Source organism: Colius striatus, chromosome 8 (genome assembly GCF_028858725.1).
Source record: "Colius striatus isolate bColStr4 chromosome 8, bColStr4.1.hap1, whole genome shotgun sequence".
Lineage (NCBI taxonomy): Eukaryota > Metazoa > Chordata > Aves > Coliiformes > Coliidae > Colius > Colius striatus.
Window position 1 is genome coordinate 11,540,119 of NC_084766.1, and position 25,120 is coordinate 11,565,238.

The 25,120-nt window shown below is 42.1% G+C and overlaps 1 protein-coding gene across 3 annotated transcripts in view; it reads left to right on the plus strand.

Moving 5' to 3' along the window:
* Window positions 1-25,120, plus strand: part of ARID5B (AT-rich interaction domain 5B) — a 119,966-nt gene that overhangs the window by 91,284 nt on the left and 3,562 nt on the right. For all 3 annotated transcript variants that reach the window (XM_062001575.1, XM_062001576.1, XM_062001574.1), the window contains 3 exons: window positions 422-474; window positions 8,124-8,221; window positions 20,942-21,140. In XM_062001575.1, the coding sequence (XP_061857559.1) occupies window positions 422-474; window positions 8,124-8,221; window positions 20,942-21,140 (350 nt within the window). The remainder of the gene's footprint in view (window positions 1-421; window positions 475-8,123; window positions 8,222-20,941; window positions 21,141-25,120) is intronic.

Below are 25,120 nucleotides of genomic sequence, written 5' to 3' on the forward strand. Positions count from 1 at the left end.
TGCTTGCTTGCTAATGAAATCAGTATTAAACAAATAATTAAAAGCAATATCATTCCCAATAAGTAATTTTCATTATCAAAGTTATGGAAACATGCTGCAGTCGTTATACCATGCCTCTTATCAGCAAAGTCAAATGAGCCCATTACCTTTGTCTCAGTTTATTTTTCCAGTCCTGTTAAGGAATCCAAATGTGTTCACTTATATGCAATTAAAAATATATATAGTATGGGCTAATATTTACTCTTCAGGTTATGTAAATACCTCTTTGGAAAATGTTTCACAGGAGCTTTTTCAGGGGCTGTGAGCTTTTTTTTTCTCCTCTATTTTTCTTTTTTTCTTTTTTAAACTGTTTAATTTACAATTCTTTGAAATATGTTGGTTAATGCAATGCTTATCTAAATACTTATTGTCCCTCTAACAGTTAACCTTTGGACTATGTTTCAAGCTGCTCAAAAACTGGGAGGATATGAAACAGTAAGTGTTTAAGTAACTTAAATGAAATAATTGTGCAATCTAACTTTTCCCTGTTAGAAAAAATAAAAAGGTAAAAGCAAACAATCATTTGCTGCATTTTCGACTAGCTGTACACATTGTGGGTTTATTGGACCATTTTTGGAAACAGTCCCAATTAGTTCCAGGTTTGGCAAAATTGTAAACTTGTCGTAAAAACTACAAGTGGAAAACATATGTAACTCTTCCCTGTCAAGGAAATTAGTTGGGTCTGTAATTTTTTCCCATGTTGAGAAAGGGCTATTATTGTACAACAAGCCAAGATTGCATAAAAGAAATTTCACTTGGCAACATCCCTGACATCTGTTCATGTCTAATATGGGAAATGTATTAAAGGCTTTCAAAAGTAATCAGCATTGTCCATTAAGGAATAGTATGCTGCAGTATCTTCTCTTATTCCAAGTGTAAAAGATCTTTATTAGACAAGGGTCAGTACCGTATAAACAGGAAGTTATCAAAGTAATTCAGAAAAGTCTCTGACACTTTTTATCAGCTAACCGTATCTGACAAGAGCAGTTTATTTTTAGCTCATAGGAAAATTTGATGGCCGTGGATTTTACAGCATGTATTTTGAAGCAATAAAATATTAGAGCAACAAACTTAGATTAAAATCTTGAAATGAGAAGAAAGAGCTGCATTAATATGGCACATTGAGATGACATCTGTAATAAAAACCAATTGACATAGGAAGATGTCGTCATTGGAAATATTTTCTTTGCACACAATGATCAGATTAAGTTGTTCAGTTCCTGCCGCAGTTGGATGAAAGAAATTATTTTTGCTTTGTTTACGAAGTAATCTGGGACATATCTGTGCTGTAGAGAAATGACAAGAAAAAACGTGCTGTCAAGGAACTGAAAGTCATTTGAACCAAATACAAAACTCGCTGTTTTCCTTCCATACAATAGTGAGCATATTGCTCACTAAATCAGCAGCCAGGGTTGAGGAGCATGGGTGTGGCTGGGGTTTGTGAAACGTGAAATCTAACATTCTCAACAAAAATATGTGCTTGGTTTGGCTTTTATGGTTCCCCTATCTTTCATTAATCAGCACATACCATGCTTATGTGTGCGTAGGTGTGCTCATAGGTATATATGAATGAATAGCTACCGTAGACAGATAGTTACAGCAATTGTGAGCCAACAGTAATTGCTGTGAGTTGTAAAGTGCAATGGAAATGAGGGCCAAAAATCTTAAACTTAATCCAGAGCACAAGGGAAGAGCCGGGAGAGAGACTGAGAGTGGCACGTTCAGAGTGGTCAGAGAGGTGGGTGATTTTCACACCAGGTGACTTGCTGAAGAGAGCTGAGTTTTAGTGCAAAATGAGAGGGAGAGGTATGGATTTAGAGATGCTGGAGAAGGTGAGCCTCTGTGCCTGGGCCAGAGCAGGAAATAGCATGGTGAGTTTGTGAACGCAAGGCCAGAGAGCCAGGTCTGCTAGTGACAGCAGAAATGTGAGAGGATCAGAGAGGAAGAATCATATGCATGAGGATGTCGACCAGAGTAGCATCAGTCCACCCTTGTCTCAAAAAACTCTGTCCTTTTCTCAGTGATAGATGTTCTCTGTTGTTTAGGGGCATTTGTCACCTTTGATGAAAATATACCTGTGGTGCTTATTCATCATAGAGAAGCAACTAAGCAGTTGCTTGCTGATCAAGAAGAGGCAAGCATAGCTTACACCCACTGAGGTACCTGTGAGGCCAGCTTTGGTTTCAGAGTGACTCTGGCTGAAGTGATCCTGGTTTTATTATGAGAGTAGTGCCTGTGCTCTCTGCAGAAGAGCCAAATTTGGGAAGAATGTTGTGATGCATTTTAAGTTGTACATGGAGGTGATGATTTCTTTTCTGTTAACAGTCTCATCCTCCATATGGATCTGCCTTGGCTTTACATTCCCTGAATGTAAAACCAATAGCTGTTGCAACACTTTGACCTGTGCACACCCTGGGTTTTATTATTTTATAACCAGCTGATAATCATCCAAGCTGCATTTGTTAGTATGTATTTTATCATGATGAGCATTGCTGGGAGGCTTTTGTGGTTTATTTGTGTGTAATATTTCAGCAAGGCAGTGGATGACTGGGGTAACATGGACCTCAGTGTCGGTTTCAGAATCTTAGACAGGTCTGTTTAGATGTAGAAATTTCAACTGAGTGCTGTGTTTCAGTAGTGACCAGAATCCACCCCTCACATGCACAGTGCCACTGTATACTGATGATGATGTCATGTGCAGAGCAAAGGCTTTCTCAAACCTACCTTGATTAGTACACATATATCTATATGAATCCTTCCGTCTGACCTGAACAAGTGATTTGTCCATTGTAGGGACTCCATCATCTTTTTATAACTTGGTTTAAAATGTCACACAAGTTTCCAGTTTGTGCATTGAGATAGAAATGGGTCTTTTCCCTTGTATTGTAAAGTAAAGAATATTTAAAAGTAGATACTTGAGTTCAGGACAACACTCATTTTATGAACAGGAAACAAATAAATTATTTGTTAAAATACCATGTGGGAACTTAAGAATGGTCAGATGACTAATTTTTTTTAATAGTAAGTGTAGAAACCTTCCCAGTGAAAGCAGTTGCTAACTTTACATCCTTGTATTTGGCAGAACAATGATATCCTATTTTCAGTTCCATCCCCTTACTTTTCCAACTCCTCAGTGTTTAGATGCTTCAACAGGGCTGTAAAAACCTTTTTGAGAAACAAGAAGAGATTATGTACTGTGTTTTCCAGCTTCTGCCCAGATTAACAGAACAGTACCAGACCTCATGAGTCCAGCCCTGTCAGTTAAGGGTCTAAAAGTGAGTGAAAACAGCCAGGGACTGTATTTGAGATGCAGAGTAAACTTTTTTTAGCCGTCTGTTGACTTTCCTTTATTGTCATGTATTGAGGACTGGAGTGGATCCCATGAGGCTTGACAAGAAAGCATTACCTGTGCATATGGACTCTACATATGGAATATCTAGTAGTGTCAAGTCATGACTGTGTATTATTTAAGGGCTCTCCAGTTACAGTACTTGTGAGGGGTCATTTCTCATCTGTCCATTGTCAGTTTGATTACTAATGCTTAGTTAGTTGTCATCTATAACTCTGTAATACCCCATTCCCACATACTTCTTGTTGGATATAATGCAGGCTTAATAAAAATAGCAACCCGTACAAATTGGTTAAAGTCTTTAACAGATGAAGCTGTCTGTTTGGAATTGGTGGGATCGTGTTTCTTCTCAACAAAGATACATGAAAAGAGCATCTTTGTTACTAACGACAGGAGAGTGCATTGGAAAGCACTCTCTATAGCAGACCTTCACAGTATGAATGATTCAAAATGTCCCTAAATTCCTGGATGGAATACAAAACAATGTCACATAGCTGTAGTGGCATTTAATAGCCATTGCCTGGAATTTTCTCAGTCACTGTAAATCAAGTGAGTAAAAGTTGCAGAAGTTCATAGATGGGAAACTTCCAAGACTTAACTGAAGAGTTGTCCTGGGCAAGTCATGAAGTGGTGTTTTGCCTTTTAGGCCAATGGAAAAGAAGTGCATATTTGCAGAAGGCTGTGGTGCTGAGTGGCCTTTACCTGGACATGTCTTTGAAAGATAAAAAGAAAATTAAGGAGATCTTGAGCTTTAATTTGTAACAGCTTTAATTTTGCCAAATATTGGTGGGATGTAGCAACATATAGCTCCTGCCTCCTGGAAGACACAGTAAAGTGCTTTAGTTTTTAGAAATTAATGATTGACATGTACAGCAGCTTTATGTCCGTGCAGGCCTAAAGAAACTGATATATCAGTGGAATGCAAAGCCACCCAGGTTTCTTTCATACAGAGCTTATTGGCAGAGCTCTGTTTTGAAGAGTGTTGCGAGCATCTCATACCATGACCAGAAAATCCACTGTTAGATTTGCATCAGGAAATAAGCAAGGTGCCTTTTCATGAGGAAGGGAGCTGGGAGTTGGGATTGCAGTGCAGAAGACCTTAAGATTTCTGAAAGCAGAAAACACCATTCAAAAGCATATCTATAAATAGCCCTACTTTAATAGGTTGTCGCTTTTATTTGGTTATTCTTGAGTACCAGTCACTGCCTAATACTGTGCTTAGAGGAACCAGATCAGATCAGCTTTCAAGTCACTGGAGAGATCAATCTCTCAACTCCAAATCGTGGTGAAAGATGTCACGGAGATTTCCAAATTGGGAAAGATGTCATGGAGGTTTTCAAAGCTTCTGGTGGGCCCAACTCTAGTGGTTGATAGGGCTGGAACAAAGACTGGACTCGATGATCTTAAAGGTCTCTTCCAGCTGAACTGACTGTATGATTCTATAATCTGTAGGTCGGAGCAAATTGTAGGGAGAGATCTGCAAACTGGATGACTATTTGAAAAGTAAAGCCAGCATTGCATGGGAAGCTGTCAGAGATGAGGCTGTCCTGTGCAGTTGCCTTGATTAGTAGATGAGCCTGGAGCATCCTGCACTTTTAGAAATGTAGCAGGAACTGGAAGGGATGTATATACTGATAGGAGTAGGGAAAATCAAATTGGAGAACTAAAGCAGCACAGGTTCTTTGTCTTCTGCATGTTTTCTACTGGAGCAGATCAACTTACATTAGAAAGCTGAAGCTGGATTAATCAAAACTGTAAAAATGAAAGTGCTCAGGACATTTGTTAAAGTTTTTGCAAGGTCTTAGTTGTCTTAAACCACTGTAGCTCTACGCCCTTAAAAAACCCCAACACTTCCCACTTGAATGTTTATGGGAAATTTCCTGCCCAGGCGGCTGAAATGTTTTACCATTTGCATACCTTTTGTTATCCGCCTTTCTGTTCCTCATACACCCTGGTCATGCTAACTGGGAGCACATGTGAGCCCTTTCAGAGTTGGAACTGCTGTGTAAAATCATCCAAGGCAGGCATTTTTGGTGGGAACAGCAACCATAAGCAAAGACTGCCAAGCACTGCCCTTTCCTGGCTCCTAAAGATATGTTCCTAGTCCCTGAGGTGGCTGAAAGGGACTTGCATGAGAAAAGAAAGCAGCCCTCGATTTGGCTGTGGCCAACATGAATATCCAGCTTGAGCACAGCTGCCCTGTGTGAGCAACTGTGAAGTTTCCACAGTGCAGCATTTTGTTCAGATTGTTTAAGAATATAATTTATCAATTAGTTTAGTCCTTTGAAGATTATTAAGCATAAAAACTTAAACTTTCCAGAGCAGGGGAAAACTCAGCCCCAGGCTTTGTTAGAATACAATTGTTTCAGGGAGTGTCAAATTTAAACTTAGCTCTGTACATGGGAGGGCACAGCTTTGCTAATTGCCAAGGAGTTCTGGTCCATTGTAGTGGCAGAATTGGATAAAGCTGGGCAAATGTTTGTGTAAGCGCTATTATTCTAAGTAGCACAGAGGAAGGAGACACCAAAAATGGTAGAAGGATTTCAATGGGATTCTCTTTTCCCCTGAAAGCTGTTTGTGTTTACTGATATTCCAGCTTGAGTATTGACTCTTGAGTCAGCTTATGGTCAATGAGACTTGGGCTGCAACGTTAACATTTTCCTTTTGGAAATGGAGACCATGCTTCTTAGTCATGCTGGGATGTTTGAAAACAGAACTTGTAGTAGTTCTCTTGCTGACTAATCCTTTGCTTTCCCTTATTACTTCTGCACAGCATCGCTGTACTTAGCCAAAGGGCTGAGCTTGGCAAAAGACTGGAGCACAGACCTGAGACTGGCTTTGTCCATCTTTATTCCGCCAGTCTGAGGCTGACAGAGACTTCATTTCATGTAAAGCCACTTACAGCATTCCTCAGGGGACCTGTGATTTTTGTGAGCTACCGGAAAGCAAAGGCTGTCTGTCCACACCTCTGTCCTTTGCTGTCCCAAGGGCTGGTGGAATAGGTGTGGGAGGCAGGACCAGAGGTAGCTTACCATCCAGGTATTCCTCCACAGCAGGGAACTTGGTACAACTCTTTTTTGACCTTTCAGATTGCAGAAGGAGCATCTGTTCATATTCTCAGGAGGTGATGTTCTTTATGGCTCATTAGGACTCCAGTTCTTCAAGCCCTTTAATAATAATAATAGGTAGAAGTGTGAGTAGCCTGGGGAAGAGACAGAATAAGAACCTAAACAAAATAGTCTTCAAATAAACCTTATCTTCAGATGATTCTGTGAGTGGTTTGATTTCTATTTAAATATTTTGTTTATGCAGAATTTGTCTTTGAATTGCAGTCTCTCTGACTTGTGTCTGTGGCCTTTGGGTTGTTGCAGAAGACAGAAGATAAAATTAGTGAATGCAGTCGGTCCATTTTGCTTTAAATAAGGTTTAAGATAAAATACTGCCCCCTTTTTTTGCCAAGTATCTATAGGTGCAAACCGTGTACGGGTACTCGTAGTGAATAGAAGATGCTGATGTGTTCCAAAGAGAACTCTGCAAACAATGAACTGTAACAGTATCAAATGATAACTCCCCAGCCGTGCTTTTGGCTTTGGTGAATCATTTCTGCCGAGGAAGGATTTTCCTTTTAGATTAAGCGAAAAAGAAACGCCTCTCACCCTGTAATATTTAATGATGGTAGCTATCTCCTCTTGTTTAGATTAAAATTACAGGCGTCAGATTGCAAGTTGTAATATTTGTTTTCTTCTGATTGCTGCCTTTAGCTCCTCAGTAAACGCCATTGACTGCTCTGTGGGTAACTCCAAAGAAGCCTCCAGGGCTGAATATATTAAAATCCACAGCATTCCACAGAAAATGACAAAATTCTCCCCAAATTGCCCCCACAATTTTCCACTGGCCTTCTTTATGAGCTGCAGGCAAAAGAGGGTGATCTGTTGTGCTTGTCCTATTCCTGTTTTCCTTCCTGTTTTAAATACAGCAGAATATATAAAATAATGAAGTGGTATTCAGAAACAATTCTTTTGCCAGATCTTCCATCTGTTATTCTGTATAATCCTAATTTCTGTACAAAAACCCAGAGCCGTGGTATTGCAACTCAATATGTTACAAGATGTTTATTTTCATCAGCGTGGTCCAATAAAGTACATAGCTCAAATATTAACATTGGAGTATGTTAAGATTTCATTACTATTTGATCTATATATTTTACTGACACAAATGGATAAAAATAAACAGCTTGTAACATATAGAGTTACAGACTATGCTTTTGTGGATTTACAGAATTCTGTGGTGGATTTGGGTTTTGCAGCAGATTTATTTTCTCTAATTCAGTTAAAATAACTATGTAATCATTATTTGTGCTGAGTATGGTTTGAGCTTCATTTTCATAATTCACCGTGGGATTTGTCTGCATAACTTCTGATGGTTAATGACCCTGTATTGATTGAGATTCTCTTTTGTGAGGCTGTATTGCTTGTGACTTGGTAATGAATCAGTCAGATCACTCCATTTTAGAGAGAGAAAAATAGGCGTAGTGTTAACTTAAAAAAAAAAAAAGACACCCAAAGCTCCGTGCACTCTATATCACACAATCACAGAATATGTTCTGTAGGGGCTTTTATAGTGCTTGTAGTACATGCTGTTCTGAAAGTGTCACACATACATTTGTTGTTGTGAACTCAAACACTGTAGAATCTGTAAAGATGCGAGATTAAATTTTCCGTTGCCATTTTTACAGATAACAGCCCGTCGACAATGGAAACATATTTATGATGAATTAGGTGGTAACCCTGGAAGCACAAGTGCTGCTACATGTACTCGCAGACATTATGAAAGGTAAGATAACAAATCTGAAATGCTTGTTTAATAATGAAAAAATTAATTTGGAGAGCCTTCAAAGCGTTTTATAAAGAATTAGAGAGAGAGAGGCTTATTAAAGATATAGTAAATATTCCCCCAACAGTTTAGTCAGATAATCCATTGTCATTTAAACCAGAGTGTGTGCCTCCAGTGACTAAATAAATAAAACAAGCATCTGATTTTTCTTTGCTACATATCTGAATTTTTACAACAGCGTTCTGGTTAGAAAACATCAAAAATTGAGCAGAACATACTCAAGGAAAAATGAGAAACGACAGCTAATTGTTGCAAACACTTGTCTTCTGTCGTTTTTTAGGAATACCAATTAAGCAAATTGTGGTTGTGATCAAAATAATGGGGTAGCCCACAATGCAGGGTGCTGTTAATGTTGTAGGTCATGCAGAGCATTGCATTCCTCTTCTTCATTGCATTCCGTCCCTCCTCCCTGCCTGGGAGCTGCTGCCAAACACTCTTTCTCTGCAGCCATTGTTGCTGGTCAGAACTGTTGATTTCTTATTCTTCCCATGTAGATAATAACTTCCAGGGCTTGTGAAGCCGGCATGCACTGAATAAAATGCTGGAGCTTGGAATGTTGTTTTAGTTTGGTATGGGTTTCAGAAACAACTTTTTTTTTTCTTTTCCTTTTTTTTCCCTTCTTTTTTCCCTCTTTTTTTTTTCTTTTATTACCATTTGCTTATCTAAAAAAAAAAAAAAACAACTCTGCAATTTCAGGCTCCAATAAGGAAAGTCCATCCTCCTGTTCCTGGGCATAAATGAGTTACTTGGCTGAGACCAGGAGGAGGCTGTACTTGCCTGTGCACAAGTGAGCAGTTTTGCACCTACCTTTTTTACCTGAAGTGTTGGTAGCTCCAAGGGAAATGCTGGCTTCTTCGTGGAGGGGAGGGTTGATCACCCTCAGTTACTGGAGACTCTCCAGTATAGGGACTTGAGCACACAAAGAAGCTGCGTGTAATGCCACTATAAAAGTTAGAAGCTTTCTGGAGCTTGAGCCAAGCAGCAGAGAAAATTGAGTTCCTGTGTGTATCAGATGGGGGTTTTTCCCTGCCTTTGAGTTGTGGATAAATCACAGAATCTGGAGAGTTGGAAAGGACCTCAAAAGATCATCTAGTCCTACCCCTGACAGAGTAGGTCACACAATAACTCATCCAGGTAGGTTTTGAATGTCCCCAGAGAAGGAGACTCCACAACCCACCTGGGCAGCCTGTTCTAGTGCTCCCTCACTGTCACAATGAAGAAGTTTTTCTTAAGTTTCTTTGGAATCTCTTGTGTTCCAGCTTGTACCCGTTGCCACTTGTCCTATCATTGGACATCACTGAGGACAGCCTGGCTCCATCCTCCTGACACCTGCCCTTTACATATTTGTAAACATTAATGAGATTACCCCTCAGTCTGCTCTTCTTCAAGCTAAAGAGCACCAGCTCCCTCAGCCTTTCATCTATAAATGTTATAGATTGTTTTAACTGACTCATCAGATTGTCAGTATTTGGCTCTACTCCTCCATCATTACAGCCCCAAGAGTCTCAGGGCTTCCTCTTGCACCCAGGCCAGCTGATGAGTTTCGAGCTGTCAGTCTGGCTTTTCCCTTGCCAGATGTGCTTTGTAGGATGTTGTTTATTTGACCGAAGAGAACCAGGGACGCATGAGAGTTGGGTCTCTGCGGGCTTAGGTAGCAGAGGAAGCAAGTGTTGCTGGGCTCTGTGTTGAAGTCCTAGAGTAAGCAAGACAGCTTGTCTCTTGTAGTTGTGGGAAAATAAGAGGCATTAACAAATACTCCATGAACCCCACTGTCTGTCTCTCTGCCTTCATGCTCGAGGTTTTTATCTTTACATACAAAACCCTTGACCTGCATTCTTCTCATACATAGAGACCTGTCCATGGGACTTACTCAGCAGTTACTCGGGTGTATGGTATGAAGTGCCACAAACCCCATTGTGCTCACTAGAAAACCTGAACAGGCTTGTGATACCTTCAAGACTGAAAAGCCTTTCCGGGCTACCTAAAAGCAATTGCACTTGCCTTGAGCCAGTCTGAGTGCAGACTCTTTTAGTTTATGGTTACATTGGTCTCAGCACACCAAATAGGTCAAGTCTGGGTTCTTGGATGCCAGTCTATTGTGTAATTCTAGGTTAGGCCTGATAGCAGACAGTGCTTATTTTCCAGGTCTCTGGCAGGTTCTCAAAAGACGACATTGGAGAAAAAGTCTTTTAAGATTATTTTACCATACATAAAATTTTACCAAATCTGGTCTGAAAACCCAAAACACCTATACAAAAAAAACCTCAGTGACTGGTCCAGTCTCTAGATTTCTAGTGTTAGACACTTTTTTTTCTACCACAGGAAAGCTGTATTAAGCCTCAGACTTGTAAAAGAGTGAATGAAATTGTCATGGTTTGTTTCAGCTGGTAATTCTAACTACAGCACCTGTAAATGTAATGCTCATTTATAGCCAAAGTGCTCAGATGACATTTAATCTAAAACCAGAACTGCAGTGCAGAAATACACATTCATGATTCAGGACACATATACATTTTCTAACTTGAAGGTGAGCTGTAAAGCCAAACTGGAAATTGAATTAAGCTGTGAAGTAAATGCTGAATAAACCTCATGATTTTTCCTTTCTGAATCCCACTGGCCTTTCGTTGCTTACTGGAGGCAGAACAGGCAGTTCCTTGACTTCACTGATCCTACTGCTGTTTGACTTAGCCATGCCATTCATCTCTACAACTAGATCTCTAGGGCATCCTTGTTGTGTTAACTAGCTTTCCTCCAAGATGATAGAAAAGCCACGAGCTGTTTGCACTGACTTTAATGTTTCAAGGCTGCTCAGGTGGCAGCGACCTTGCAGTGACAACCTTAGGATCTGAGGAGTGGAATGGCACCTATGTCGCATTCAAGTACTGCTTCTCACCTTCATGCCTTCTCCAATTTCCCCTCTGCAAGGTGGAATTCCACAGGCAACTTCAAAGGGCAAAAAGAGGGGGGAAAAAAGAGAAATAAAAACCAAATAAACAACCCACACACAAAAAAAACCCCAAAAAGAAACAAACACACCAAGAAATGGGAGACAGCAGAATTACCTCTCTGTCTAGCAAATCCCGTGAAGAAATGATGCTTTTCTCAAAAGGTGCTTATAACCTCTAAAAAGCCAGAATGTTGCTGCAGACCCATGGTACTAAGTATGGCAAAAGCTGAAACAAAGACAGGTTCAAAGGCTGTGGGGAGTGCTTTGTTGCCCCCCTCCAAACCCCCTCTGTTTGGGGCAGGGGTTGTGTTGGTTGCTGCTGCTATGCTATAGGTAGTCAGGGTGCCTCAGTTGGTGCTTCAGCCTCGTTTCCCTGGTAAAAGGGGAAGAAAGATTTTGTGTGCATTATCAACTGATCATTTTTCATGTAGTACGGTTTGTGTTTCCAGTAACTGGTTTCATTTTAAAGCAAAGCGAGGCTGCCAGTGTTTCAGTAAGTGTTATTTGTATATTAGTTAGACAACTTTTGTTTTATTAATGAGTGTAATAATGAAAGTGCAGGTTGCTGAGTAGAAGCAATGGGTGTTTTTATTTAAAGCATAGCAGGCATCGTATAATGCCAATGAATACGTTATTGTCACTGTAGGCATAGCTGGTCTGAACCTGCCTCTGATTGGGTTATTCCAAATAGGCACAAGCACTTCATAAAAATGTCTTTGTCAGCCTAGTTTTCCTTCCAAACCTATTCATCTCTGTCAGTTTTTAATATTAGTACCAGGCTCTTGGCTATAGTCCATTAGTACTGTACTTAATTGCTCATGTTACAGATGATTACCAATATAAAAAGCATTAACGTTTTCCCATCGTGGGGCTGTTGCTCTGTGCACAACTCGGACCGTACAGAGCTTATGTGCTGCTGTTGTTTTGGTCATTACTTTCTTCATTTGCACTCCTTTAATGCACTTACCTTGGATGATCACAGAAAGCTGGAGGCCTGTGTGGTTGATATTAGCTGATTCAGCCTGAATCTTTCCTGTGAAGCTCTTGCAGTCCTTGTCAGTACCCTACATCTCTCTCTCTTATCAAGAAACCCTCAGAAACAGTTACTTTTCTGCGAAGCACTCCTCTCCATGCTGCCTTCCCCTAATAATGCAGATGTGGTTTTCGCATGCAGGGTTTGAGGTTTCTTTTGCTTTTACACAAAACATATGATCGGCAGCTTTAATTTTCCGGTGTGAACAATAGGACGTGTCTCTGCAGTGCTGATGACGTCGTTATCAGGGGCTTTTCGTAAATATTACACCACCATCACCCCCAAAAAACAAAACCAAAAAACATGAAAGAAACTGAAAACCCCAACCTGCTATTTTGCAAGCTACATAAAGTTCCCAGTAAAATACATTGAAGTAAACAGAAATACAAGCAACTACCTGTTGAGGCCTTCCTCTGCCTCCAAGTCTGGCTGTGATTCCTCAGGCTTCCTCCAAAGCCAGCCTTGTGCAGGAGCTTCACACAGACACGCACGAGCCGGGGGTCATGGTGTGCAGTGGAGTGCAGAAACGCTCCTCAACTGCTTTGGTGGACAGATGTGTCAGTGTTTGAAGGTGTCATGGCAGGCAGCTGGACAGACCCATAGAGCAGTAGCCCTCCTGGCCTTTTCAGGTGCTGCGAGGAGCTGCTTCTCTCGGGGTTCCCAGCAGGGATGGGCCCAGGGCATCTCACGGGCCATGTCTCGCACTTCAGCAGCGTGTGTCTCATCCTGGCTCTCCTAAGTCACTAGGGCCTTGAAAACCAGACTGTCCTGGGCAAACCCAGCTGGTGAGAGGTTTATTAGGTTTCCTGCTCACATTCAGCCAGCTGAGCAGAAAAGTGTTCTGCAGAGCCACAACCACCCAGGGCCTTCTGAGGAGCAGATAGATGAGATGGTTTCCCCAGAGCGGCTGGCGGTTCTTCACAGTCCGTCCAGGTGGCTGTGCCCACGCTTTGGACACAGACCTGCAGAGGGATTTATTGTGGCTGCCAGTGGGGGCCTGGGCACTTACAGAGCACCCTGCACATCTTTGCCTTACTAGGGGACTAAACCCTAGGAGATGCAGCATCTTGTACAGTTCAGAGCCAGTTCTGCCATTTCTCTGTCTAAATGGCTCACATAAATATCATATATTATGAGAAGCACAAGGCGAGTCAAAATAAGTCCCTTACATGATTTCCCTTTAAGAGCCGTAAAGTCTCTCTGCCCTAAGGGTATTATGCGGTAATTCAATATGCAAGAGAGCCCCACGTTCCATGCAAATGCTGTTTGGTTTTGTTAAAGCTTTTGGGTAACTTTGGTAATGTGTAAGCACCTCAGTGGGGACTGGAAGGAAATAGCAGCCAGTCTTTTAGAGGGAACAAAAAATAGGAGGCTAGTATGAAAATGCTTATGGTTATCTTCTAATAGACGTTGTAATTAATAGAAGGTTTTGATTTACACTGTTAAGTGTGAAAACATCCTCAGGCAAAAATTAGTCAAATGTTATGTCATGCTGTAAACTACAGCTAGCTCTTTGTTTGACCCAAAAAAAACCTTGCCAAGCAGCAGTTATTTAGTGTCGGACTAACTTGATCTTTATATTTTTGTCTTCCCTGCATTTTCCTGTCCCCTTCCCCCTTCAGCTAGTCCCAGACAACTTCACAAGTTGCAAATTGTCTCAATAGTTTTCCATCAAGCACGAATTTAAGCCTGAAGATAGATGAGGTGTCTCAGCTCTCCCTTTCTTTTCCTGGGTTTTTAGTTTGTTGGGTTTTTTTTCTCTTTTTGATAAATAACATGAGGTTTCTACTTATGATTTTCTGCCCTCAGGGCTTTATCATTAAGATTAAATAACTGTACTCTCAAGCATACCACTGAACAAACATCTTTTCAATTATGTGAGTAACAGATGCTGTAACAAAGGAACTATTGAAAATTCAGAAAGCTTCCCCCCTCCCCAAAATTTAAAAAGTATCAGATGACAGAGGAATGTAATTGTTTACCATTAAAACAGATCCTTAGCTGTCCATTCAAAACATGTGAGAACACAGGGATTTTTTCAAAATTTCTGGGTTTCCAGTCTCAGAGACTTACTGGCCAGCACTGGAGACAGTGGGAGTCTTTGGATGCAATAGTGCTGGACAGTCGGGCACTGCCTTCCAGCATGTGGAAACAGATGATCTTTCTCCTCGACAGGAATTGTTTTCCCAGCCACATCCTTCTTTCCACCCAGGAGCTTGTCCCAGCAGAACTGGGGGATGCTGTGTGCTACCCAGTGCTGCTGGGTGGACTATCACCCGAGCAGAGGGGAGCTTGCCAGGCGTGCCCACAGCACATGTGTGTTCCAACACTTACCGGGCGCTGAGGCTGTGCAGGCTGCCACGTGCTTTTGGGTTCCTGGCACTCCCAGCAGCTCAGCTGAGTGCCTGTGGCTGGTCAACATCAGGTAAAGTGTGTCTTGCATCACATCCTCATTTCTTGTCATCCAGGAGTAGGACAGGCTTGACCCATGCCCCAGGGGGTGCAGCACACTGGGAGATGTGCCGTTCTCCTTCACAGGAACGTCACTGGAGATGGAGCATAAGCTCTTTCCCTTTAGACTCCCTAGGTCTGCTCAGAATCTCCACATTGTACTTTACTACAGGACTTTGCCATCATGGCAAAGTTAAGGTTTGTGACTCAGAGCTCCCAGGGGAGGGTCAGGAGGATTTTGGAGTTCCTCCAGGAGACCCGTGTCCCACAGGTGATGGTAAATGGTATCTGTAAGCCTGCCCTGAGCATAGGGACCAAGAATTGCAGGGACTATATAGAGCTATCAAAGTGTGTGTCTGACTTTAGATGCAGAAACGGTGACTGTAGCCAAAACAGAGGCTTGTAGCAATCTCGGTAGAGTGACCTGGGGAAACTGCTCAGCCCTTGTCACCCTCCCTTTGAATCTTTGCCGTGCAATAAATCTGCACCGAAGGCAAAAGACTGAGGTTGTTCATCTCCCCCTGCTGAGCTATAGGATCAGAAGTGCCTGGGCTTCCCTCGCCTGGCTGTGTAGCGAAATCAACAGCTGTGTTTGTAATGTCACTAATTTCCAGTTTACTTAAAACAAAGTGTCTTTGAATTCTCTTAGAGCAACGCGGTTCCCACCTTTCAGCAGTGAGCCATTCTCATTACCCACCAGCACTCCCAGTGGGCTGTGAGGAAAGTTGTTGATGAAAGGATGAAAGAGCCATTTCTTTAAGGAAGGAAAGTTCTTTGGGAAGAAAATTGAACTCAAACATATTCTGTCTTTGCTGATAAAGTACATGTCAATTTTGTACTTCAGACAAATGCAAATAAACCTATTGCTGTTGTGTTCTGCACAAAAGCACGCGAGGCTTGCTTTCGTAACCCCTGCGTTGTACAATGCAGTCCGGGGGCATAAGGCTTGAGGAACACACTGCTTAATTTCCTCAGTGTATTTTCTATGCCCATTTGAGAAAACAGGCTGAGACCTTAGAGTTGGATTATTCCTCTCCTCTCTTCTCTCTCCTCTGCTGGGCATTTGTTGCTGGTGCCCAGGAGGGCTGCCTCCTGCTCCCGGCCATCCCTGCCAGCTGATTGCTGTTGAAGGTGACTTGTTTCCCGTGCTTACACTGACAGCATTGCTCTGAGATTTATCCCTTTTGAAGAGCATCAGAGTAAAAAAAGACTGAAGCTTCTCTTGGGATGAGAGCTCGGGCATTCCTGCTGGGGCCTTAAAACAGCTGACTGTTTTGCCACTGAGGGTCTAGGGAACAAGAATCAGGTTTTTGTTGCTGAGGTTATCGATAGGGGGCCTCTTTGGACTGAGCTACCCCAACTCAGTGGCTTCTTGTGCGGGCCTTGCGCTCAGCCCCTGTGGCACAGGGCCGCTGTGCCTTGCTGCTGTCAGGATCTGTCCAGTCACAGATGAGTTGCCCTGCTGAACCAGGCAGCCCTAACACCTCGTCCCCCAGCTCTGGCAGTGCCTTCAGAGTCAGGAGCTAGAGCCACTGTGGCACAGTGTGCCCAGGAGGGGGGTGTTCTCCAAACTCCTACTAGTAAAGAGGTTTATTGCCTGTCCCTTTTCAGTGTTTTTGAAACTCTAAGAGCTTAATGTTCTCATGATTTACATTAGCACCTAATCCTTGCATAATCTCCCTAATCCCTTGGCCCCAAGATATCCACTGGCAGTGAGTTCCACGGGTTAACCGGTTGCTGTATGCACTCGGTGGAGCAGATTTAAATCTTTTTCCATTCCGTTGCAATCAGTCTCCTTAACCTTGTGGCCAGGCATGGGAATGGGGCAGCATCTCCCAAGGAATGGGCTTCGGTATTTTGAGTCCTTCCAAGGTTATTCTTGTGGCTGAGAGGCTCCATTGAGTGCTGGTTTGCGTTGGGCTTGGAGCCCTTGAGAAAGCAAGATGATGTCAATGGGAGACATGCTGGAATATTTTATCCTGCCAGAAAGAAAACAAAAATAAACACTGAAAGAAGTGACATAAAAAAATATTGTTGGAGGTTGTACTCCTTCCCTCCTTCACCCTGTGTGTCCTGGGCATATGGTTCCTCTCCGGCCTGAGAGCCCCGTCATATCCATACACAGTGGGGAGAATTAAAGAGGAAACTGGCAGCCTTAACATTTAATTTCCTTCCTCTTTCTGGGCTGGTCAGATCCTTTGCATTATTGTAACTACTTTTTTTATCATGCCTATAAATAGATGTGCTCTCATGTGTCCCGTGAAGCAGAGTCGGGCCAGAAAAGTAATTCATTGTGCATAATCAATACATGAAAACATAGTGGTTACTGGCTCAGATGAGATCTTGTATTGTTAGTTCTGTAGCTGGGAAAAAAAAAATGTTGACTAATAAAGATTAAGGGCTTTTTTTTTTCTTTTTATGAAATGCTAATGATGAAGACATGTTTGATATACTGTGAAATACATTTCTCTAATGTGAAGTTTCTGCTTTTTGTTGGGAAAGAGATTCAGTCCCTGGAGGATTTTAGAATTTGTAAATATAAAATTATCTGCTTCAGTGTTTTTTAAAAAAAGGTTGGCAGAAAGCCAGATTACTTACATTACTGTAATAGATTTGCTGACCTCTGACATCTGCTGCAGAGAAGTACATTGAATTTTTCATAATATCAGATGATGCAGATCTAAACTCGGTACACTCTGTACCATTATTTAATTCAGGACTTAGTAAAGCAAAATCTTTTTTTGAGCAGCAGTTTATACGTGATTAAACTTAATATTGCCGATTGTAAGAAATCAGGATTAGTATAGTACAGATTTGTTAATCTAACTTGTATTGATTTTAAGTTGTCTTTATTTGAAAAAAAAAAGAAAAGAAAGAAAGAAAGACTGGCTTTTCACAGTGACTGAATTTAATAAGAAGCCCTGTGATAGCAAAGACTCCCCTACTGTTTCTGCTCTTGGCTGGAAAATGTTATTCTTGTATTATTCCAGGGGAAAAAAAAAAAAAACCTCATGCTGCTAAAAATCTGCTGCCTGTGGAAAGATTTTTTAATACACCAGTGCTTACATATTCTATTTATGTTAATTGACTTATAAATAATACATTTTATTAATCTTAATATTGGAATCTTGATCGTGATAAAGACCCTTTTATTTGGTCTCCTCGCAGACAGACTTTACAAGTAAATATGCTCTAGACCACAAAATATTCCCCCTCTTTTCCTTTTTTATGAATACTTTGATACTCCCCCACCATGAAATGCAGCCACAGTTCAAAGTGACTGAAAACCTGGTTGTTGTTTCCAAAGTGCGATACATTTGAGGTAGCTGGCTCCTGTCTTTTGGACATCGTCTTTACCTCTTCTTGCGCAAAGATTGATTAAATCTTACCCGCCTTGCAAATATTTGACCAGAAAAAAATCTCTCTCTCTCTCGTGCTGGTTTCAGACATGTCACATTCTGCTCAACTATTTGGCTAATAGCAGATCGCATTCTTCCGGCGTTGGGCAATATTGACCTTAAATTGGCTAAGCCGGCTGCTTTCATGGCATGTGAGCCGGCTGCGTACATGTTCCGAGAGCTGTATTAGCTTTATTACTCCTGCGCTATAAAAACTTCTAATAATCAAATGATAAGATCATATCCTGTGGGTAATTGTGTTGTACCATGAGAGGATAACTGAATAAACATTCAGTGAAAATTGCAACCGACGGAAATCTCTATGTGAAGCGGCAATCGTTGGTGTTGCTCGCCTTGGTGCTGCTCCCTGAGGTCTCGCAGCCCCCCGTCCTGCCCAGCTCCTCTCCAACTGCCCCCCAAAGTCACCTCAGTGGCAGCAGGGAAGGGCAGCCCGCCGGGTCCTGGTTTCAAACGAGGAGGGAAAATCCTAGAACAAGCCATCCTTGTGTTTTGGTTCAGTTTTACCTTAGTCATGCCGCCTCCCCAATACACGAAACGTTTAATTCCAGATTTCCTGCCGCTGGCTCCGGGCCTTTGACCGGCTATGTGAAATGTATTTTTACTGCTGTCGGCCTGCCAACTGCTGAGCTCAGTGAAAAATAACTAAAATGAAAACCTTGTACTCCCACGTGAACCCTTAAGATCAGAAAAGGAAATTTAAGCCACGGTTACTAATTAGCGCCAAAGCTAATGAGTTCTGGTGAGGTGCAGCAGGAGGAGGAGTTTGCGTCCCGCCTTACCCTACAAGGCTCGGTGGAGAGCACGCGAGCGGTGATGAATCGTCTCAGCCCGGGCCTTGCTGCCGTGCCAGTCGGAGCCGCGGGGTAAATCAGGCGGCACCTTTGAGGGAAAAGCCCGCGTGTGGGCCCGAAGCATCTCCCTCTCCCACGGGGCCCGGCGTCTGAAACCTTTGCGGATGGAATATGTAGATTTTTTTAATGGGCGATGCGTTTCCATGGAAACAAAACAAAGTCAAACACTCCCCTCGCAGTGCTAACGATTATTGTAATAAAATGTGTTTTTATTAAAAGCGATTTTAAATATTTAACACATGGCGGAGCGGCCTCGGCCTTGCCCTGTGTGAAACCCAACCTTGCCTCGAGTGAAGTCCAAAGCGCTTTGTGCAGTGCGGGGAGGAATTAGATGTTTTCACCAATATTTGCGCTTTGCGATTGAAATGTAGCAGCCTCAAGTATGAACAAGATTATTTTTTTCTTATTCTGCTTAGTTATGCTTTTTATTATATAAACATTAACTGTAATATTACAGTGGGAAGCAGGTATTTGGCAACTACGTATTATTTTGCTAAGTTTGCATAGAGGGAGCAGTTTCCAGTTTTAGCAGCTGTAACATGTTTAAACTCAGTTTGTAATGGGATCTGAAGATGAATATTCCCTGTGGGCTCTGCTTAGCTTCATTACTGGAGCCCTGCCAAATTCAGGGCTAGAAAGTATTATTCACGCCTCTTTGCACATACCATGTCAGAGCATGCTCAGTTAATGAATTTGGTTTCTAATATAGCATAAATTAGGTTTATATTTTAACATAATTTATGTTGTATTTTATTAAAATGTAAAATATTATGATCACGAGCAATCTAATTTCTGCTCTCTTAAGCCCAAACTGTGTTTGAACATCTAAGTATGTAAATCAAAATTGCATGCTTAGAAACTGATTCTAGGATAACAAACGAATATCTGAACTAAAGAGGTTTCTGCCTTGGAGTCTTAGATTAAAGATAATTAAGGATTCCTGGTATTTGAACAGATTTATGTTGTTTATAAGCAAAGTACATTTTCTTCATAGAGTCAGCTTGTCTTTAAAAAAAAAAAAAAAACAAATTATGTTTGCTGTATTAAAGTTCATATTTTTAAAGTCTGAGTCTTGTATTAATCCCACAGTGAGTCATTAATCATACCAAATGCATTATAAAAACTTTAATCAGTGAAGTTGAAACTGAGATTGTAATGCAATCCATCCCTTTTAATTATATCACTTATTTTTCCTTTCAAATCAAGAATTGCAAAGGGAAAACAGATAGATTAAAACTCGGTGTGTTTGATGCTTTTAGGGGAGGATGGTTTTTGTTTGTGTTTCTTCCTTGCTCTTTTTCTAAAATGATTTCATCTACTTTGTGGAGGACAGTTCCACAGTGAAAAATTCCTTCACTTTAAACCCTTTTCCTCTCTCCTTCTTCCTTACAAAAACCTCAGTGGGTGACGGCAGGGAGCGTAGTGACTGTAGCAGGGGCGGCTGTGGGTCAGTACCGATGGCAGCGTGCCAGACACTGTGCCCACTGCTGTAGGTTTCCTGCAGCCCTATGCTCTCCTCTTTTGCCAGGTTCCTGGCACTCACCCTTGCGCTCAGGGGAACCACCAGCTTGGAAATTGTCTAGCTGTTATCAAATTGGCTCTGGCTTTGTAGGTGTTTTCCTGAGGTTTGCTGCACGCTTGTCAGGGGAGGGAAGGAAAATAAAACTAGGTAGTGGCTCATGTCCTCACCTGGTACATACTGATGTAGCTGCACAAACCACTGCAGCATCACTGACAAATGATCCACACCAGCTCCAGCTCTACTGAATTTATGCCACATCATAATCTTGCCAAATAAATTGATTTATCATACTTGGATTTATAGATGTAGAGTTTATACCGTTGCTTTTATGGCACGGAAGAAAATGGATTTATTAAGTAAACTGCTCGTAGTAGATACATTTTGTTCTTTGCTAGAATGGCAAAGCCTGATCAATTATTTGTTCCTTAATCCCCTAGATTAATCCTGCCATATGAAAGATTTATTAAAGGAGAAGAAGATAAGCCACTGCCTCCAGTGAAACCTCGAAAACAGGATAACAGTTCCCAGGAGGGTGAAGCGAAAACAAAAGTGTCTGGAACAAAACGCATCAAAAATGAAAACCAAAAGAGCAAGAAGGAAAAAGATAATGCACAGAAACCCCAAGATGCATCTGAGGTTGGTTGCTTTCCTGCTTTTCAACTTTTCAATTAAAAATGTACAGCTTCAATCATGTGAAACCCAATGATGAAATACATAATTTAAACTGGAGAATTCCAGCCAGTTGGCCTTTGAGTTTGCTGGGCAATGGAAATCCAGTCGTTGTGGCACTGTCTGTGTTGGGATGTTGCTGGGGAGCAGCTGGGTAGCTCCACCTCACATAGCAGTGATGGCAGAAGACCAAGCGTTGGATGTAACTAGTGCCATTTCTGCTTATTGTATTATACAGTGGTCACCACTAAAAGATCAGCAGCTGCCAAAAGGAAACCACACAACTACCACAGTTATTTCCTAATCTAAGTGTAGGGTGTGGGAACCTCTAACACTGTTGATAATACTGTGGTAACTGTTGGACACAAATGATTTTCATAATGGTAACCTCTGGATCAGCCCTTCTGTGCTTGCAGATGTATGCATGTCTGTCAAGGAAAACATATCACTCCCCAGGACTGTCATCATGTTGTACTAAATGCCTCTTTGGACTAAAAGGTCAGATTTTGAGGGAAGCACCTTCCAAGCCCTCACTGAGATCAACTTCCCTCTCACATGCCACGATAGTTTTCAGCTGAGACAGGTTCCTGTTCTGTCACCTGCTTCATGGGCAGGCCCCAGTTTCCACATAGAGCCATGTTACCTGTAGGCGTAGGACAGCCCTCGTGGAAGAGATTTTACGTTCACAGCCTGGGATAAGACAGATCAGGAGATTTCGTATTTGTCTGCAAATTTCACGTGTTGCTCAGTGATACAAAAGCAATGGGGTTTTTGCTCCGCTGTTACTTAAACACTTTCTTTTGCACATCCTGCCCACTCTCTCCTGTGCTCTGCTTGTGTGAAGGAGGCGGTGGAGCTCCTCACACACAACCCCTACACAAGAAGTTGCTTTTCCTGTCTCAGTCTGCCAGATCACAGCAGCCTTCAAGGCGTTGCAGTGAAAGTAAGTATTTAAAGAATGTGGAAACACATGACGTGCCCAGCAGACTATGGCTGCTCCTTTGACTTCATTGCTGTCTGGCAGGTACAGAAGACCCATTTCTAAACCAGTTTGGAAGTTCATATTGAGTCTGCTACCACCAGTCCTCTGCATTGTTTGAGAAAAACAGTGCAGGACCAATAAACATGGATGCCCATGAGACTTTGAGTACCCAGTTTTGAGAGCAGAAAATGTTGATATTTGTGTTTCATTTCCTCTTCAATTTGTGCCCACAAGGACAATGTCATCTTCCATCCAACCCAGAACTTATGTTTTAAATCTCCTTGATCAACAGTACCTTTAATGTGCAACGTAAGAGCACTCCACAGTGAGGGGAGGCTTTTTTGTTTTCTCTTGCAAGGCAGGGAACCCCGTTAGGGGAAAACCCATCCACTTCTCATCAAAAATATGTAGAGAAGGAAGCGTGTGCAAACCTGATTCAGTCACTGGAAGGCTGCAACATAAATTGCCCAAAGCAAGGAGGCTTGTGCTCCCTTCCCCTGTCGTTCTTTCATGCCTGGTTATTTATTGAGGGGTCTTGGATCAGCAAGATAGTTACCCACTATCCATACCGCCACTGCAAAGCACAACAGAACAAGCCGGCGTCAGCGTCAGCCTTAACTTTGAATTTCCTTGCTTTTGTTGTTCCCTATCTCAAACTTCCTGCTGCTTAAACTGCAGTTATTTTTGTGTGGTTTGCAGGAAGAGTTCTTAAGCTGTGCTTATCGGAAATGTAGGGAGCCTAGACGAGACAATAAAAATGTGTAATTACAGCCATTTTCTGTTGAAAATCATAGAATGGTACCTTTTATAGTAGAATTAACATCTCCTCCCTGATGGAGATAAAAGATGTGTCCTGCCCCTCTTTAATCAGGGTGGGCAATTAAGGACCTCAGCCTTCAGGCAGATCACTCTGCAGGCAGGTGGTCACAGGAAGCCCCAGAAGAGAAGGGGCCTGTGGGGGAGGCTGCTTCCACCCAGTGTGGATGCAGAGTTTATCTGTGCTCAGCCATAGCGAGGGCTTCAGGCCCAGGATGTGGCCCTTACAGGGCCAGCAGAAAGGAGACGCCCAGCTCCTTTGGGTGGAGAGAAATCCAAGTCTGCTGGAGCATGGCAGTACATTGCACATCCCTCTCACCCCAGCCATCCCCCAGCAGTGGTACCCTGTGCCAGGCTCCATGTTTAGGTGCCATCCTCATCCTGCACAGCACTGGTGGTGTGTTCCTCAGCACTGGTAAGGCTGCACATCAAGCTTCGTGTTCAGTTCTGAGCCCCTCACTACAATAAAGATACTGAGGTGTTGGAGCATGTCCAGAGATTGGTAGCTGGGCTGGTGAAGGGTCTGGAGCACAAGTCTGATGAGGAGCAGCTGAGGGAACTGAGACTGTTTAGTGTGGAGAAGAGGAGGCTGAGAGGAGACATGAACACTCTTTACAGCTACCTCAGAGGGGGTTGTAGTGAGGTGGGGGTTGGTCTCTTCTCTGCAGTATGAATGATAGGACAAGAGGAAATGGCCTCAAGTGGCACCAGGGGGAGTTTAGATGGGACATTAGGAAGAACTTTTTCACTGAGAGGGTTATTAAGCATTGGAATGGGCTGCCCAGGGAGGTGGTGGACTCACCATCCCAGGAGATATTTAAAAGATGCATAGATGAGGTGCTGAGGGACATGGTTTAGTTTGGTGATGACCTTGGCAGTGCGAGGTTAGTGGTTGGACTCAATGATCTTAAAGGACTTTTCCAACTGTAACCATTCTATGGTTCTGTGAAATGTGCAGTCCTCTCAATTCCATGTTCAACTCGCTATAAGAAGTATGCAGAGAGAGAATATAACTTTAATTTATTAGATCTGCATTTGCTTTTGTGCTCTTCGCTGTTTTTCTGCTGTCACAATGATGTTGTCAATGTAACAAGATACCAGACCAAATGCTATTAGCCTTAGACTGCACATTTCCTCACAATAGCTGAAACTTCAATCAAAGTGTTGCTTAACAGAAACAAAGAGGAGAATGTACAGTTATTAAATATGATTTCTTTCTTTTTTTTTTCCTCCTCCTTGCTTTACTCATCTGTCTGGTATTTTCCTGTAATTTTATAAGCTCAAGAGACTAGCGATGTTACTTTGTAAAGGACCTAATGATGGTATTTGGCTGCAAAAGGCAGCTACAAGCTTAAAAAGAAGAAGTTAGGATGACTAACAGACACTGTAACTAATAGGCCAACTAAACAGACAGGAATATTTAAAAGCAGCTGTGAAGAAATAAATCTCTGAGAGGGTTAGATTCGTTAGAGCTTCTCCGATCCCCCGCTCCTACGACAGGCCATAAAGCAGCTTTTAGATAATAACTTTCTCGGTGCATCTTATCTTTACAACGAAGAAAGAAAACAATAATAATAAAGGACTCACACAATGCTGCCGTTTTATGACTGTCTTCCACTACGACATGTCAGAGGAGAGTGACAGCGGTTTTGAAAAGGGCTGTCAGTCAGCTGGATCGCAGATGGGACGCTCTGGTGACCTCTGCGGGTCACAGTTCAGCCGGCGACAGAATGGGATGAATAGTGTGAATTGTGCACACAAGCTTTATTAATGGGGGAGCAGAAAGAGCTGCAGTCCCATTGACGATAAGGCATAAAAGCCATGTTTGTAATAGCGGGCACACACACTTACTGAATGTTGACAACTTCATTTTAATCTGTTAATAAAAAAATGTGTGTCCCAGTTAAGCTCTGGCAGCGATTTGCTGCCTACAATAGGGATTCCTAGTATGCTGTTTCTAGCATTTTCACACTTTAATGCAGAACTGGGTGTGAATGATCTCCTCTGTGATTGCTGAATTTTTAAGATAGCTATGCTGGAAAGACTTTATCTAAGAAAAAACATGGGAATTGTGTCGTTTTTGTAGGTGAAGTTGGCCAGCAGGAGAGATCTCTGTAGCCTCACCGTTCGTGTTACGCAGTGTGCTCTC